General features: G+C 35.3%; 1 protein-coding gene across 10 annotated transcripts in view; it reads left to right on the top strand.

The window, feature by feature from the left end:
• Ctnna2 (catenin alpha 2) overlaps nucleotides 1–19,071 on the top strand; it is a 1,179,603-nt gene extending 1,160,532 nt beyond the window's left edge. For 6 of the 10 annotated variants that reach the window (XM_087201964.1, XM_087201975.1, XM_087201957.1 and 3 more), the window contains 2 exons: nucleotides 15,001–15,117; nucleotides 17,832–19,071. In XM_087201964.1, the coding sequence (XP_087058090.1) occupies nucleotides 15,001–15,117; nucleotides 17,832–18,119 (405 nt within the window). In that variant the 3' untranslated portion in view covers nucleotides 18,120–19,071. The remainder of the gene's footprint in view (nucleotides 1–15,000; nucleotides 15,118–17,831) is intronic. The other 4 variants (XM_004844636.4, XM_004844634.4, XM_087201985.1 and 1 more) reach the window with 1 other exon arrangement.
• The last annotated feature ends 433 nt before the right edge of the window (nucleotides 19,072–19,504 follow it).

Below are 19,504 nucleotides of genomic sequence, written 5' to 3'. Positions count from 1 at the left end.
GAAAGGAAGAAGTGAAATCGTCATTCTTTGCTGATGATATGATACTTTACATAGAAGATCCAAAAAAATTCTGTCAAAAGTCTTCTAGACCTAATTGACAGATTCAGTAGAGTAGCTGGATACAAGGTCAACACTCAAAAAACAATAGCCTTTTTATACACAAATAGCAGACCCATTGAGAGAGAAATTTGGGAAATAATTCCTTTTATAATAGCATCTAAAACAATGAAATATCTAGGAATCAACCTAACAAAGGAAACAACGGACCTCTACACTGAAAACTACAGCACTCTGAAGAAGGAGATTGAAGAGGATATAAGAAAATGGAAAGATATCCCTTGTTCCTGGTTAGGAAGAACCAATATAGTGAAAATGGCCATACTTCCAAAACTACTATATAGATTCAATGCAATGCTAATTGAAATTCCAACAATATACTTCATAGAACTAGAGAAAACAATCTAAAAATTCATTTGGAAACAGAGGAAACCTACAGTAGCAAAAGTAATTCTAGGCAACAGAGACATGGCTGGGAGCATCACAATACCCCCTCTTTGAAACTATACTACAAAGCTACTGTGATAAAAACATCATGGTACTGGCAAAGAAACAGACCTGAAGATCAATGGAATAGATTAGAAGATGCAGAAACAACTCCAGACATACTTAGTCACCTCATCTTTGACAAAGGAGCCAACTATCCTCATTGGAGGAAAGATAGCCTATTTAATAAATGGTGTTGGAAAAACTGGATTTCAACCTGCCAAAGATTAAAACTAGAGCCATTCCTATCACCACCCACTAAATTAAGATTGAAATGGATTAAAAATTTAAATATTAAGCCAGAATCACTAAATTTTCTGGAAGATAAGTTAGGTAGAACTCTTGAAGACACTGGCATAAGAAAAGACTTTATGAACAAATCTTCAGTAGCATGGGAGCTTGCACAAAGAATCAACAACTGGGATCTCATAGTATTAAAAAGCTTCTGCACTGCAAGAGAAACAACCAACAGATCTAAGAGACAACCTACAATGTGGGAAGAAATATTTAGCAGCTGTAGCTCAGAAAAAGGTCTACTATCAAGAATATATAAAGAACTGAAAAAAATCAGACTTCCCAATTCAAAAATGGGCATGCAAAATGAACAGATATTTCTCAGACAAAGAAGTAAAAACAGCAAATAAATATATGAAAAAATATTCAACGTTACTGGTCATTCGAGAGATACAGATGAAAACAACACTGAGATTCCACCTTACCCCAGGAAGATTGGCTGCTATCAAGAAATCAACCAATAATAAATGCTGGTGGGGATGTGGAGAGAAAGGAACCCTTCTCCATTGCTGGTGAGCATGTAGATGGGTGCAACCACTGTGGAAATCAGTATGGAGATACCTCAAAGAACTAGGACTACAGGTCCCATTTGACCCAGCTATTCCCCTACTGGGAATCTTCCCCCAAAGAATTAAAAGAATCATACCACAGTGATATATGTGCACTTATGTTTATAGCAGCACAGTCTGTAATAGCTAAAGCTTGGAAACAGCCCAAGTGCCCATCGATTGGAAACTGGATAAAGAAGATGTGTTTTTTTTTATAAAATGGAATACTACTCAGCCATAAAGAATGAGAAACTAGAGTCATTTGTAGCTAAATGGATGCATATTGAGTCCATACTCTTAAGTGAAATAAATAAGACACATGTGTAAATACCGAATAGTTTCTCTATTGTGAGAAATTGAAAGTGTAAATAAGGATGAAAATGATTAAAATGAATAATTGATAATTTGAAATAAGAAAAGGTCCAAGGGTTTGGGGATGGTGGAAGGGAAAGGGGAAAGGGAAGAAGGGAAAGAAAAAATTATGAGAAAAAAAAATGGAATCAAACTCTGTGTAAATAGGGAAGGGTGGAGGGGGTGAAGGTTGCACAGGTAATGGGAGAAAAAATAAAAATTAAGATACATCATGTTCTGGTACAAACACCCAATGATAAATGTAAATGTATTTTATACCTAAAATGTACCAATAAATATTTATATTAAAAATAAAATAAAATTTAAAAAAAACTTAAAAAGTGTTATAAGTGTTATTTAAGGGTTATTTTCTCACTTGGACCTCAAAATTACTTCTGAAATATGTTGTTGTTATTAACCAATTTTACAGTTGAATAAATGGAAACCCAGGTTAATAAAATATCTCAAGCTTTTACAGTTACCGACACAGCCAAGACTCAGAACCAGTTTCTTTATAGTCTTGTTTTGTGAAATGTAAGGTTGGTACTGGTTTCTCTACACTCTATTATGTACTTGGAAAGGAAAACAGGAAGTAGCATGTGTCTGTTGATGCAATGATAATAACAGGTAATATACAAGAGATGATCAAAATATATAGGGACTCTTTAAATTCAAAAAAATTTTATTAATTAAATGACACATTGCCAATAATCCCTTTTCAAAATACTCCCCCCCACATTGAACACATTTATTCGATTATTGTTGTTACTTTCTGAAGCACTTCTGGAAGTCCTTTTTTATGAATGTCTACTGATATTGATGATATCAGTATGACCAATAATATAATGAGTGCTACTTCTGAGTGACTAGCAATGGAAAAGCAGACTTGTAAAAACATTATAATGCATCCATACCCATCTTATTCACCAGATTTGGCACCTTGCAACTTGTGCCTCTCCCTCCAAACTCAAAATGACTATGAAAGGTAAATATTATGAATTGATTCAGGACATTGAGGCAGTCACCACAGAGCAGCTAAAGACATGAAAGAGGACTTCCAGAACTGCTTCAGAAAGTGGCAAGAATGATGGAATAACTTTATTTGAAGCAAAGAGGATATACGGGGGGGGGGTGGTAATGGCAATGTGTTTTTAATTGTAATAAGTTTATAGAAAATTTAAATGTTCACTGTAGTTTTGATCATACCTTGTATATTAGGTTCTAAACATACTCTTTAACAGTCAGGCTGGCATAATATAGTGGTGTCCACTGTAAGGTAAAAGGCTATGCCATATACATTGAAAATAAATTTTCTTCATAATTTTTGGATAAATAGGAAGTGGTATATATAGTATTTAAGAGTCAAGAGGATTAAAGGTTGTAATCAGTTTTTCTACTGAAATATAAATATTTGGAAGCTTGCACATCCATATATCTGTGTGTGTGTGTGTGTGTGTGTGTGTGTGTGTGTGTGTGTGTTTGCTGGCAAGAGGATCAGAAAGTAGATGATGTCTCTGTTGCTTACTTAGTTCAGAACTCATATAAATCATGATTGCAAGTTTGGAAGGTTGTATCTTTGTTCCCTTTGTGCCTTCATAAGAAAATACACCCTTGTTGGTCACATTCCTAACACTTGTGACTCATTAAAAAAATGTAGCATGCCCACCTCCAGATCAAGCACACCAAAGGCACAGAATGAAAAGAAGGTATAAAGCGGGAAGATTGTATGATGGATTTGCCCAATACAGGATGGTTGCCTATTATCTATCAGTGCACTGAAAATCAGCTTTATTAGAAATGAATACTATAAACCAATTTCATAAGAAAGTTAAATTTTCTCTATTTTGCTTTCCTCATATGTAAATGCAGGATACATATCTACCTTACATATCTTTTGAGAGTTAGAGATCGTTTACTTGAGCTCTAGCATGATTCAAACATAGCTTAATGGCTTTCAGATTCTGGTACTATTAATAGGAGAGATAGTTTTCTTTTAAAAGAAAACTGTTTTGTAAGCAGAAAGCAATAATTAAACACAAAGAATTAAACTGTGGCCATTTCTAAGCAAAGGCTGATCTTGAAGTTCTACGAGGGAGAGGAACAAATTATAAGTTTTATATCACAGTTTGGTTAAAATGTGCTTTGTCTATTATGTCTTAATTCTACACCCCTAACAATCTCAGGCCTTTGCATTTACTTCCATGAAATAATGAAGACATAAAAAGAGTGAATACTAAGCTAGCCTTAACTTTGTGTCTTTGGATAAGTCTTCTCTCCTCTTTCCCATTCATATCCCACAATGATTCAACAGTATTCAACAAATATTTATGGAAGATGCATATACCAGAACTGTTTTAGGTATTTGCAATACAGCAGGTGGGTGAGGAATAATAGACAGGAGAAGAAAGTATGTTTTGTATACTCGTAAGAGGATAAAATGTAAAAATATGGCAAGAATATAGAAGATTGAGGTATAGAAGTGGAAATGACGTTACAATCTATGGCTAGGGTAGTTTTCATCAAGATTCTGGTATGTGAATAAAAGTCATGTACAAGTGAGAAAGGAATCCTTGCAGATATCTGGAGGGAGAATATTCTAGGCAAAGAAAATAATAAGTACTAAGGCCTTGCATTGTAAGCAAGACCACCATCCAGAGCCAGTATTTAGGAGTTGAATGAACAGGGGAGAAAACAGAAGTGTCAGGTCCAAATCATATAACCTGGAAGATCACTTGCTATTCCACTGGATTTTGGATTGAATTTTACTTAGGCTGGGATAGGAATCACTGAAAGGAAGTGATAAAGAGGAATGATATTATGATTTGTGTTCATTTAACAGGGTCGTTTTGGTTTTCTTTTTTAATAACAAAGGGGTTTAAAGTGAAGGAAGGAAGGACAATAGTTATTGAAAGCTCTTGCAGCAGTCCAGCAAGTGTGCTCAGTGATGAGTTGCCAGGGCGGTAAGAGTGAAGAAACTGAGAAGTCTAATTGGAAGTGATTTGAAGATTTGCATGACAGAGTAGATGTTGAGTCAGGGAAAACAAGGTGTAGCATAACCCTTTGGGTACTTAATTTAAATAGTAAGAGAAGCAGTAGGAATTCTCCCTACCACCAAGTAGGAGAAGACTGTGGGAAGAGGTGTTGGGAGGGATGGACTCAATCACTGAGCTCTTGCTGTCTCTAGAAGATTGGGAAAAGTCAATCAGAAAGGGTCTGCAGAAGATTAGATCATTCTCTAAATACTGAAAGATATTCTTTTGATGATAATTCTCTTAAGAACTTGAAGTGAAATATATGTGGAAATTAGCAGAATAATAATGACTATAATTCATTGAATTGTGTTCTGAAGGAAGGCTAGGAAACTGATACCTAAATTTATGATGGTATACATAATATTCACATGGTTTATTGACACTGATAGTGGGTTTGCAGTCACAATAGAAAAAGGAGTGACCAGGAAGGAAAAAAAATGATTTGGAAAGTATTATTCTTTGTCTGTTAGAAAAATGTTTCAAAGTAGACAGAAAAAATGTGTTCAATTATAAAAGCCATGGATCAGCTGCTCAAATTTAAAACTAATTTAATTAAAATTACTGAGTTTTAAACCATACATGATACTGAAGGCCTCTTATGAGCACTTGAATAATGGTACCATTTTTTCTTGTCCTAATTCTCATTTGTATAATGAAAGAAGAATTGAAATTTTGTGTTAATGTTGTGAATTATTTTATATAGTTTCATATATGTCTAACATTTTACTTCAGCTTTCTATACTATATGTAAGTGATCATTTTTCATTAGTTATATGAGAAGAAAACTATGATATCAAAGGGAAATATTATATTAATATACTACATAGTCCTCTAACCACAGAATTTGTTTCAAGATCCTATTGGATACCTGAAATCATAGACAGAATAGAATTCTATGTACTACACTTATAACTGTCAGCTGCTAAGTGACAAGTGGGTAGACACATTGGGCAAAGTTTTGACTCATCCTGGGCAAAAAAGTGTTTAAGATTTTATTTTACTCTTGAGAATGAAGCACAGTTTAAAATTTATGAATTGTTTATTTCTGGAAATCTCTAATATTTTCAGACTGAAATTGACTCTGAGTAACTAAAACTGTAGAAAGCAAAATAGAGGAACTATTATGTTTTTAATTAAAGCAGTGGTTACACAGGTGACACAAACCAAAGTATACCCTTCTTTGCAGTCCTGTGGGCATAGTTAAAAGTCTCACAGAGGAAAGTAAATAGATTCCATTTCAAATTGTTAACTCTCCTCAGTGGCTAATGTTTGGGCTGTATATTGGGAGGAATATATTTAGGACCAGTAGTAGAGAGGACTGTGATTAATTGGGTGTGTAAAATAAAGTTGCAGAGAGTGTGACACACAATAACCATCCTGCTTCATGGGTGCTAGAAGGGGCTTAAAGCATTGACAAAATGTATTGGCTTAAGAATGCCTATTGCTTCTTTTGGTGCCTGACCTACTTTTCCTGACTTTTACAGACCTTAGTCCAGGGAATATCCTTCCTTATATTTTGACTATTAATCATCTTGGATATTTTTGTAAGTTCTGTTCTTGAAACCTGATCATTGATATCTTGTTTAGTTAATAAATATGTGCTTAATAGAAAAAAATGCGCAGAAAGATTGGAATGCTTATGTTCTGGGATGTATGAAGAGATATTCAGGTAACCCCTAAAGAATATGTAGGTTAAATACCAGGCATCTATTTGTCAAATCAAATTTTGAGCTAAATTCAATCTTAGGTCCAGTGGTCCATGACTGAATGAAAAATTAAAAATTATGCATTTGTAACCCACTTCATGGTAAAATAAATTTAGAGATTTAGGAATCAAGCCTAGGCAACCCAAGTATTTCTGTTTTTATAGAGATACATACAGGGATTGGGAGGTTGGTCTTCAGTAATTGATGGAGCCTCATATGGAGCTTTCAGAAAGCTCTAGGTAGGTAGCTAAACATCTCAGCTGAGGTCTGATAGCACTATAAATTGAGAATTTAATGAATTATAGCAACACTAACTTTCAAAAAAATAAGTAATTTCTAGAAATAGTATTGAACCAAAATATATCATTTGAATTTTATAGATTCTCAACTTAGATCTTTAAACATTATCTTCCCAGGCTCTCTTATCTTTTTCTCTTAGTGGACCTGCCTTGTCTTTCTATTTTCAGTCCTCTTCAACCATTGCCAAACCCTAAATGTCCTTAGGTGTTTTGGGTATTCCCCATATTTTTTAATACTAAATCTTCATTCCACCTTTATTCTAAAGGATCCAGTAGTACTTTAAAAAGGTACAGATATTTTGATGTTTTTCTGTTTCTCTCTTGAATATCATGAGACCTCTATTCCTAATAAACTAATATAATATTCGGACATTTAAATCAAGTCAAAACAGAAGTAGCTTCAGTAACAAGGGAGATAATGAGAGGCCCAGATGCTGGATGGGTAAAACCTTCAAAAGAGAAAGTAAGAGATGATAGAAAAATATAAATTGTAAAAGATGTTTTTATTTTTTTATTCAGTAGTGATTTCAGGAAAGATGGATCACAGTAATAATAAAAGCTAAGATTAGTTATGGATTCACCTTGGGTTAGGTACTCAGATTTAAGAACATTATCTTAACAATTAATAAACCTAGGAAAAGCATTTTCATTTTTTACTTTAAAGGTGAAGAATTTGAGGTAGAGCTAAGTGAAGTAGGTTCAAGCTCATGCAGTTCTAGTGACTAGCCATAGTTCAAGCTTTATTCAAATCATAGCCCAAGTTTTTAATCACAAGGAGAGAAGAACAGATGGAATGGGAGGGAAAATAAGGATGACAATAGGTAAAGCATGGAGGCAAGGATGTGTTTCCAGAGGAGGGAAAATACACAAGACTTGGAATAAGGGGGCGGAGAAGAGATGAAGGGACTAGGGTCTTGAGGACAGGGACCACACACTCTCTGGGGAAGGGCTCTCTTTGCTTTTCTTTTGATTCTCCATCTCCTACCTGGGTAGCAAGAGAGGCTCTGACCAGCTCATTCCGCACACCTGATATGGAGAAGGGCACTAGCTTGATGGGAGTTTTTTTTCCATTACATGAGACATGTTATGATACCTTTCCTAATGTTTGGTTATGAACAATGATGAAAAGATGAATCATTAATCCAGGGCCTTCACATTCTGCTCACTTTCCAGGCATAGCACTTCACTCACCAGTAGTGATGCTTGACTCATTGTCTACTTTCTACTCAGTAGTTGTGTGTGGCATTCTGGAGGCTGGGAGCCGTTTTATAAATTGTGAAATAGCCTTCAGAACTTATTAGTAGATTCTATGGTCCTGCAAGTTAGGCACTTCTGATAGCGAAGAGTCCCTTAGTGACTCTTTGATCTATTTTGTGAAAACTAAGCTTCTCTTGAATTTTTGGACAAGGGCTCCTCTTATGTGGCCTTCTAGTCATGAAGTCCTTTGGGGAGTGAGAACGGTAAAAACAGAAGGAGTATATGTAGTGCATTTCTGTTGTTGAGACAAAAGACTCAACACACAAACAACTTAAAGGATGAGATGTTTAATTTGGCTCAGGGTTTCAATCTGGGTCCAAAGCAGAAATATAATGGGAGAAGGACTGTGGAAAAGAGCTACTCAATTCATAGTAGTAAGGATGCAGAACACACACACACACACACACACACACACAAAACCAGTCTAGTGAGAGATACATAATCAAGAGCCCCTCATCCACATCCTCTAACTGGGCCCCACATCCTTATAGCACATATAGCTATAAAGATCAGTAGATGAACCCATTGATGAGTATAACATCTCCGTGATCCAATCATTTCTCCAGGAGTCTCTTGATCCAGTCAAATTAATAACATTAACTACCACAAGTAGAGATTCTCCCTTGCAAGGAAGGCAACAAGGAGACTTAGCCCCTTGGGAAGTTACTTTGACATAAACATAAATGTTGTAGAGTAGACATGCTGACTCACACAATCAGAGATGGTACAATGAACTATCAATGGCCAACACATTTATGTGACATAAAGACTATCTCTCTCCCCAGGAGAATCTCCAAATCATAGCTGGTATCTGAAAATCCATTGCCATTTCTTCACCTGATGGATTTATTTCTCATGGTTCTCTTTTTCTGTGGAAATAAGGAATGTATAGAGGATCTATGGGCCAGGAGTTTCTAAAGTCTGGTACATGGAGAAAGCTGAAAGGAAATATGGAGGGAGGAAATCCAGAAAAGGGAGGTGGGGGACTTTCTAGTACAGGTATTCCTTCTCACAACTTTTTGAGGGTCAAAACATCTAAACACTCCAAATTTTCTTTGAGATTCCAGTTTATCAAAAATACCTTGTTTGGGGTTGAATAAAAAAATGTTTTGCCTTTAATGGCAGAGGAGGGGGATGGCTCTAAGCCAGATTTAGGAAATTTGTTGACTGTCATTAAACCGTCATGGGAATCCCCAAGGTTTACTTACCAATAATTGAAAAAATGCAAATGAAGACAGTTCATCAGTGGACTAGCTGACTATGAAGCGCTACTACCTACCTAAATGAATTAAAACCAAAGACACTAATATGTCCAGTTGAGAAAGTTACCTGAGAACTGACTGGCAAATTTCTCATCCAGGCTCTAGAGATATTTTTCTTAGCCTGACTGAGATTGAAATGACTTTTTATGAAGGTTTTTGCCAATTTAATCTTGAGCCATTACATGCAGATTTCCTAACAACTGGCCTCCCACATTGGTACAGCACCAGCTGCCTCTCTGGCATCACTCAAGGAAGCCCTGCAGAAAAAATAACAGACCTCTTGTCCTCCTTTCTATAATGATTGATCCACTATTTAAAGCTGTAAACTATTTGCTTTTCAAGAGCTAGCAATCAAATAGGAACACCCTTGGCTTCAGGGTTTAGCCCCCAGTATTTTGGCCATCAGTTATCGGAGATTAGTGTATTTTATATTGTTTTAATGCATTTTATAAAGCAGTAAGTGCACCCTATCTGTGATGGTCATTTTCATCTCTCATATTACACTTGTCAAATATATGCAGCTAATTTTTACCATCTGATTTAAAATCATCCCTTAAAGAGTTTTGTAGTTCTGTTAATATTTATGTCCTCTCATTGATGCTTTTATTAATTGGCAACTTAAAACATGATGTCAGTACAAAGAAGTGCACAATCTGTTTCTAAAAAATTAATTGTGGGAACAAAAGTGTGAATGCAGCATTATTTTAATAGAAATATTTGCCAGGAGTCTGATAAGTTGCAATAACACCAAAAGGTATGAAGCAAGTTAATATAAATACAGAAAAAGTGCTATGGATGATGTATTTGTACTGTAAACTGAGTCAAATTGAATTTGACAACTCTATCACAATGTAGCTTCTTGAGAGAGGGAGGTAAATATGTTTCCTTTCTCCCACCACTTAGTGGATTCTGAGGGAGCAAAGTTCCACGATTGATTAATATTGCCTGCCAGGGACTTGAGATGAGTGGCAAATTGCTCTGCTGTGTTCACCACTGTCCTATCTTAAAAAGCAGGAATCCAGCTTTTCTAATTTACTTCATTGTTGATGTTTGAGGAAGAAGAGTAAATGGGCCAGAGCTCTGATATGAGGGCTTTCCATAAAAGAAATTTCTTTTCTTTCTTTCTTTTTTTTTGGTAAGTGTATAAACATCCTGAGGAGACTTGAGTGGGGAAAGATGTGATTCATCTGTACCTTTTCTGCACCTTTTCACTGTGTCTTTGTTTGCCTGAGTTATTTATTGTCCTGGACTTGCTAGACTTTTAAAAAGTGTTATTGATGTAGACTCTGGAAAAAGTAGGCAGATATTTCAAGGCATTTCAAATGTATCACAGTTTCTAAGGAGATCAAATGCTTCTTCAAAGCCTCATGGATTTTTAAAACATGATATGTTCTTCTTGGCAGATAATAGGCTCCAATGCTCGAGGTTTCAACCTACCATTCATTAACAGCAAAGCTGACTGGTAGCAAAATCTTTTTTTTTTCTCCTTTTGCAAGCAATTTATGACTCCTTTTGGGCAGATAATAGTTTAAATATAAATGACCAACTCCAATGGAAATATTTCAGTTTTCTCAAGGTGTTTGCTTTCAATTTATTATCAATTCTTCCATCACAGCTTTCTCTCTTGGAATGTGTAGGTAGCCTCATTAAACTATTTCTTTTTCTTATATATCAAAGCTATGTTATTCTCATGTAAAGATCTTGCAAGTGGTTAAAATGGGGTTTACCCATATTTGGAAAACCATCTAAGCATTCTCATACTCAGTGCTATTAGCCCTGACTTGAGATAATGAAAATAAAATAGCCTGAGCCCAGATGGGAATGGATTCCTTCTCCCAGGCACTTCTAAGGCTTTTGAAGTAATGAAGGGACACACTTTTGTATTTATGCTTCAAAATCACCTTCCAAATGGATCTGACATATTTTATTTTATTTAACTTAGCCTGTAGCCCCATGACTTTTGTATTATTTTTAATCCAATTATTAGATTGCTTTGTACTTTAGATTTCCATGAACTGCCATTAATTTCATTAATTTTTGGTAATAGATCATCGGCTTTTGAACCTGAGAATGGATCTATTTCTATTTGCATGTTGTAAATGGTAAATGCGAAACACACAGTGCATTCCTAATTCTCTTCTGGATTTTTATGTGGAGCCTTTACAAATCAATATCCCAAGACATTTCCTATTTTATATGGAATTAATCCAATTTGTTTTCCACCCCTTTTATGTTATTTTGCACTTTTGACATTTTTATGTGGATGGACTTTTTTTAATTTTTGTTTTTTAAAATCAAACTATTAAATCTAATCTGCATTTTCTCAGCCCCAGAAAGTTCACCATTATCGCAGAGTGAAGGATTGTTAATTAGTTAACTATTCCCTAGTTAGGCAAGTCTACTTTCTATACAAATAAGATATTTCTTGATGATGTTATGTTTTAGATTATTAAATTATATTGTTTTTATCTTGAAAATCCTGTGCTGATAAAAGTTTTAGTAAACGTATTGAACATTTTGACCTGGAAAGAGAAAATGAATTTAATATGTCATTCAGCATTCATAAGTAAGTCCAGCTTTATAAAGATATCAAGAACTATGAAGGGAAGAAAACAATCAGACATAAATAGATATATATATTATACACCTGCAGTATGCAGAACACTGTTCATAAAAGAACTCAAAAGACCAATATTAGCAAAATATGTGGTTTCTTATATCTGGTTATCCACGGCTCATTATCATAGTAATAATTGTCCCTTTAGTAATTCCTAGGTAAAAGATAGACACCTCAAACTCAGTATGTCCAAAGTTAAATTCAGCATTGTAGCGCTTCAATTTTCTTCTTATTTCCACAGTCTCATTTAGGAGCATCAAGATATACCCAGTTGTATTAGCTAGGAATTTGAGAGTTGCCCTTCTCCATCACATTTAAGTACCCATTCACTTCCACTCTCTTATTTTTCCCTTTAAAGAGAGTTTAGGTATCATGACAACTATTGTGCTTATATTTCCTGATGTACTCCAAGTAGATCTTGCCTTTCTTTTGTTTCTTGAGCACACTGCATCCTACTAAAACATTTATCACAGAGTTATAAATTTTTTGTGCCTTTTCTTATTTACTGTGAACTCTTGTAGTTCAGTACTTATGTGTATGTATGTGTTCATGCACTTAAGGCCATGGTTACTACAAAATAAATATTCAATAGGTGTCTGAAGAAATATGTGGATGGATACACATACAGGTGGAAAGGTAAAGGGATAGAATGAAAGAAAAATGGTAAACAGGAATCCAGCATTTCAAGAGATACAGTTGCATTTCTTTTGAAAGAGTGTGATTAATTTGTTCAGTCACTTTTTGTTTAAGTTGAAACTGAATTCATGCTGCCATGTAAGTTCAGCTTTAATGAAATAGCATGCACCTAATGACACGAAGCTTCAGAACTGTCCAGATGACTATGTAAGCTCTAAGATAGTCATTTCAAGTACAATTTATGATGTCCTTCAGCTTTGAAGTTGTGAAGAATTAGGTAGCACAAGTATCAATTAAATGAAAGAATCACAATTCGGGATAGTCTTCCTTGCAGTCTCTCCCTCCATCCAAAACACAAAGTCAAGACCATATACGGGCACAGAAATCTGACTTTTTATTAGAAGTTGAGTGGCATTACGAAGAAACAAGTGGGAATAGAGGCAAGGGAGGAAAAAAGAAAGAAAACGCCTTGCAGGAACAGCTCTCTCACCCTTATTTGCTTTTCATGGACTGTAATAGAACAAGATGTGAAGAAACATCTGTTGCCTTTTTAAAAATAGTACTTTGATATTTTAAAAGAATAGTGACAGAATTAGAAGAATTCTTATTTTCTTGGTTAGGGACAGCAAATACCTATGGAATGAAATGGCAAATTAGTCTAGCACACCTCAGTAGGTTTTGGGATTGAGGATTGATCTGTCACACATGGCTAAGGGAAGATGCTTGGGGCAATGATTAGAGCCTGGGCTCTGTAGTTAGGTTTCCTGAGTTTAAACCTTGACTTTATCACTTATTTGCAGAATGATATAGGGGAAGCAATGAATCTTGTAAGTTTCAGTTGGCATAATACTATTACCAACCTCATCATGGTTTGGAAATTAAATGAGAGAAATAAAATTTAGGGAGTTGGTCCAGACACTGGCATATAATCTCATTTGCTAAATGTATGTTCTTGTTTTTAAAATTACCTAAAAAAACCAAAAACAAACAAACAAAAAAACAATAAAATTAGCTAAAAAAAGAGTTTCTCTTAGACCAGATAAGGAGCTCAATGAAATCTCCAATGTGAATAGAAAAGTCTTTAAACAACAAAAGGTTAACTAGTCTTTGAGGAAGAAAGAGGTATCTGTATAAAGTGGGCTGGCCTTCGGAAGGCATGAGGTGTGGCTGCCTTTCCAGGCCATTTTAAAGCTAGTGAGAACTCAAACAAAGCTTCTTAGAGCATTAATTAGAGTAGTTGAACCACTCCTGAAAGTCTAACTGTGGTTAGAGGTGGGTAATAAAAGTGCTTCTGAGAAGTACTACTGTGTAAGAGAAATTCCTGCCCTGAGGGTGAATCCAAGCCAGGAAAACAGCCCCAAGGCCAAGGGCACTGGAAAGAGATAAACACTGAGTGAAAACATGCTCTAGGCCAAATTCAAAGTGAGTCTAGGTTCTCAGGGACCAAAAATGGCAGGATGGTAAGAGTGAGGCACTCATCAGCCATCATCATGAGAACCACATGGTGCCAGGTTTGGAGGACAGACTTCCAGCAGAAAATGATATATAGAAATAGTTTCATTTTGAATGCTGGATAGTAACCAAAACAAAAAAGACCTCAGAGACTCAGTGGTTGGTTTTAGAGAGAGATGATACTGGATTTAAGTCCTAATATCTCTATTACAGGCACTAGTTTCCACTGTAAGCTTCAGTTCCCTCACTTATGAGGGTAATAATAATTTTTCTTTATGAATATTTGAATGTTAACCCACACAATTCAAAGAACTAAGGCAATGCCAGGCACATAGTAAGTCCTCAGTTAGCATTGGTGATTCTTACTAGAATTTCACTTACACATGTTCATTTACATAACTTTTTAAAAAACACCACAATAGTATAAATCATAAAATAGAATTATATCATGCTAAACTGGTGTTCCTAAACCTTGTATAAAATTTTTCTCTTGCTCTCTCAAATATCTTTTCCTTAGAAAGTTAATTTTTAATATAAATATGCTAAGTGGAATCTAGGTCTTGGGGACATTTGGGGCTAGTACAAAACTCTTTTTAAATAAAAAATTCTTACTGTGCTGATAATTGTCTAAATCACAAAGGGAGAGGTGTCTAGGAAAAATGGTAAAATTTTTCTTTTGGCACTTCGACTTTTTTAAAAGTCACATTTTTGGGTCGGGGATTTAGCTCAGTGGTTCCGCTTCCTGCCTCGCAAGCACAAGGACCCAAGTTCGATCCCCAGTACCAAAAAAGAATAAAAAAATAAAAAATAAAAAGTCACATTTTGTATTGATGATTTTATATTGGGCTTGTCTCTGTGTAATATTGTTTAAGTTTAGTCATCTGGATCCCTCCCCTCCTCCCTGTAACCTTGTCACAAATTCAAGATCTGCCTCAGCAGGTGGCTTGGATGAAACCACTGGATTTATATTTCAGAGCTATCTCACTTTCAACCAATCTATTAGGTTTATTCACAGGATTCCTGCATCAGGCTGGGAGAGCAAGTGGGTTCTGAAGAAGAGAGAGGCTCTCATATTTTTGCAGCAGATTTAGACACCGTCTATCTGAAAATGGAGTCTGTGGTAAAACTCTCCAAATTACTTGTATTCTTCTCTTCAGAGTCACTCAATTTTCCCAAGACTCACTCTTTGGGAACCATTTAATAATATTATAGATAACTTATCCTATTTTACTTCTACTAATTCTATTACTCTAAATCAAATCCACAAAACTATTCTTGACATATCATTCTACCCTCTCTCCATCCATAGCACAGAATAGAATTAACTAACTTTATGAATAAATATTGCTCATTTCTGAAACCTGACAGGCTTACAGGAAACTATCAATTGACCAAGGGGAAACGAGGGATTTCTCTCAAGCTTCTACAGAGATCATGACTGATCTGCTCCTTATTGACCCAACATTTTACTGTTTCATCTCTGTCCTTCAATATTTATACTTCTACCTGGCGGTATGATGGAAAAGATGAAAAATGAAATTTCATTATATAATTATCAATGACATGATCAAATTTTGTATGATGGAAGTCTCAAAATCATTGTATCCATTAAGCCTTAGATAGTCTTTGGGTTTCATTAATCCAGTGGTTATCAACCTTTGGCAAATACCAGAAACCCCTGGATGGCTAGTAAAACAAAAATAGTAAGTTATTCATTCACCGAGCTTTGAATTGGGCCTGGAAGAATTCATCTTAATAATTCCCAGGTGATGGTGATGCCACTGGTTTAAGGATGGTACACTGAGAACCACTGCACTAATTCAATCCTTGGCTTCTCTCTTGTTAACGTAAATAATCTAGAATTTGCTTTAAAATTAGCTTTAGAAACTTTGGCTGTATTATCTAAACATTATGGGTTAAGCAATTATATTGGTATATATGCACTTTATACAGTGTAATAGAGAGGTAAAATGAAAAGTGTAAAGTGAGTTACACTATTTGGTTGAGCTAATCCCCAAAATATGCAATTATATGTTCACTTAATCCTGACTCTAATCCACAAGTGTCTCTACTTCTCCATATTTTTGTAGGATCAATGTAATACTTACCTTTAATTTTTTTGAAGAGTAAAGTTTTCAGTTTTTGGTATTACAATGGATTCATACAAAAACCATTATCCATTGTTTTTCTAATGATCAGACTCATTTGATTATCATAATTTTTAATTCAGTGCAACTTTAAAAAACTTTAGTGTAGAACAAAGAGCAGCCAAAATAATGGCATCAGAGAGGTGTTAGATTCAATTTCTGATACCACAAGTCACTGGACAGAGCACATTTTGGTCACAAGAAATAATACAAAACTTAAGTGAATAGCAGTTACATCAGAAAAGGGAGCCATAGGACTTAGTGTGTCTCAGTTTAAATACTTTGGCAACCACCAAGCCCTTAGAAGGTTCTGTGCTTCATTTCAATCCCTTAATGCAGCTACAACCCATGACTTGGAGGTTATACAACAATTTCAATGTCTGGGAGTGGGATATGTGGGAGCGTCCTTGGTTCTTTCATTTAATTTAATGGAAATGTTTCATCATTTGATACTATAAGAAGTTTGATGAATGACCAAATTATGTTGAAACCTCCCTGAGGGTGAAGTAAGATTTGGAGTTTAGTAGTTCCTTCTTTTCTTTCAATGGTGCACCTGTAGATTACTGGCTGAAATGAAATATGAAAAATGTAGTTTGGGGCTTTTCCAGCATCTGTGGTTCAGGCTGTGACACAAGAAGGTTAAAAAAGATATGGAATGGCCTAGAAAATATTATGTACCACACTCTCTAACTCCAAGCAGAAAACAATTAACTTTAAAAAAATCCTAATCTGGCAATGGGCCTCTAAAACTATTCAAAAGGTATAACCAGTGAGAGAATTTTTAAGATCAACTACATCCAGTAGGATGGCAGTATGGGCCAGTAGTGAAATGATTAAGGATTCACCATTCATGCTGTAAACTTGAAAAAGTTATGGGACCACCTCTCTCATTGTAAAATGGCAATGATATTTCCTACTTCAGAGTTGTGTCAGTTAATGAGGAAATACTTGAAGAAATCTTAGAACAGTTTTTCGTACATAGGAAGTACTAAATATTTCATTATCGCATAATCCCAGGGGTCTTACTGAATGCTGTTTAACTCACAAGATCCACACACAATTATTGATATTTTAATTGGAGATATATTCTTGTTCTTGGAATAAATTAATACTCCATGCTCAATAGGTAAAATTCAGAACATGATGGGTTGTTCCTATTCTTAGCTTTTTAATTCATACCAATCTTGATTTCAGGTGTAGAAATAGCCTATAGGTAGAAAGATATTTTGATAGTTCAGGCCATGGAATGGAAATGTAACTCCTTATTATTTTTATTCTTCAGTGTCTGCCAAATGCTTTTCCAATATTTGAGTTATTGTCATTATTACTAATTAGCCTAACGTAATATCCTAATATCCTAATATATATCCTAATATGTTTCCCTTTATTGAAATCTTTGCTACTTTGAAATTCTTACATGCTACAAAGAGTTCTTTGTCTTTAGAGGTATTAGGGATTTTAGAAAGCTGTATATCATAGGACAATCTTTTTATTTATTTACTTTGAAATCAAGAGTAGGAGAAGACAGATGGCTGTTTTGTAGTCTGTTCACTTATCTTGTGATAATTTTCTTATGTGCAGCAATAAGCAACAAGCAAAATATTGTTTTAACTGTAAAACTGCACCACTGTCTTTTGCATTTGGAGCTTTGGTTAACCCAGGTTTATCTATTCTTCTCCTCCTCTAGCTGGACAGTGCTACATCGCTTATCCAGGCAGCTAAAAACCTGATGAATGCTGTTGTACTTACGGTGAAAGCATCCTATGTGGCCTCAACCAAATACCAGAAGGTCTATGGGACAGCAGCTGTCAACTCCCCAGTTGTGTCTTGGAAGATGAAGGCTCCAGAGAAGAAGCCCCTTGTGAAGAGAGAAAAGCCTGAAGAATTCCAGACACGAGTTAGACGAGGTTCTCAAAAGAAACACATTTCGCCTGTGCAGGCCTTAAGTGAATTCAAAGCAATGGATTCCTTCTAAGACGATAGGCTGTAACAAGAGAGCTTTTCTTTGTTTTCTTTCTTTTCCTTTCTTTACATTTTACTTCCATTTTTGTATGCATACCTGCCGACTTGTATGCCTCTGGCATGGGGACATTAAAGGAGCTGTGTCTGTTTGCACACAGGATGAGGTGTGGTCAGTCCTACTGATCCATCTGCAGCCTGAAGAGGGGACAGAGGATTTCTGTCCAGAGGTGCCACAGACCTGTCCTCTGCAACATTCTTTTAAAGTTGGGCAAAGAGTTCGCATTGCAATGTTTACGGGAGTGGGAGGGATGGGGAAATAAAGTTAACTCTACAAAAGCAAACTCTAATGCATGCAAGAATCATTAGGTTGGCAGGTATATTTATAAGTGGAAAACCTGGAAGTGTTATGGTAGAACATAAAACTTGTATTGCTTCTGTTTCAGTGCAAAAATGTACTAGCCAATACGCTTACGTGTGTGGCCCACAAATTGAACAATTTAACTTTGAGGTCATATCCATGATATTATGTGAATTTTTAACTGAGGAGAAACTAGCTAGTCCAGCCTAAAATGCTTCTAATTTTCATTCTGTTCTTTCTCTTCTGATAGTGCCATTACTAGTGCTCATATTATCATTTTTCCCCTTTACTGAAAATGATCAACATTTATTTGAGATGATTCAAATCCTTCTGGGGGCACTGGAAGCACAATAAGGCAATCAACTTTTCTTTCTTCCTTCCTTTCTTTCTTTCTTTCTTTCTTTCTTTCTTTCTTTCTTTCTCTTCTTTTCTTTTCCATTTGAATTATGATTTTGCTAGAAATAGAAGGCCCAGTGGTGGAATGTTAGAGGAATGGAAATTGACAATGTGTGAAGGTTTAGAGGAAAATACATAGGTGTAGCTTGGAGTGCTGGTATCTAATATACCATTGTATTCACTAACTTAAAATAAACACATTTAATCTTGATATCTGAAGAATGTTTCTTTTATTTAATGCATATTTAACGAAACATTAGCACATCTTCTTAAAAATTAAAATGCCTTTTACAAATTAGAGGTAAAATAGATGGTATAAAATAAGTCTCTCAGTCATTTTTAGATCCCAGATATTTCTTTTATTCTATGGTTTGTTTTCCTATTTGTCTTCATTGACTTTCAAAGTAAATTTAAAACAAGAAATTCTTGCATTGTACTTTTCTGGGCCACGCTGGCTTGGCCCTGGGATAAACTTAATGTGTTCTCATAGAGAAGGATATTCCAAAGGTTTTCTTACAGAGAAGTACATTCATTTAAAAAATTTTTAATCTAAATTGGAAAATCAAGTCTCTTTCCCATTGCTAAAGAGGAAGTGAATGTGGATTTTCAGCTATGGACTGAAGAGTGGAAAAAAAGCACTCATG

Source organism: Heterocephalus glaber, unplaced genomic scaffold, assembly GCF_053883595.1.
Source record: "Heterocephalus glaber isolate CG9 unplaced genomic scaffold, H.glaber_assembly_v1.0 deba00000470, whole genome shotgun sequence".
NCBI classification, from domain to species: domain Eukaryota; kingdom Metazoa; phylum Chordata; class Mammalia; order Rodentia; family Bathyergidae; genus Heterocephalus; species Heterocephalus glaber.
The sequence above is the reverse complement of the archived record's forward strand: the minus strand, read 5'-3'. Positions and strand labels throughout refer to the sequence as shown.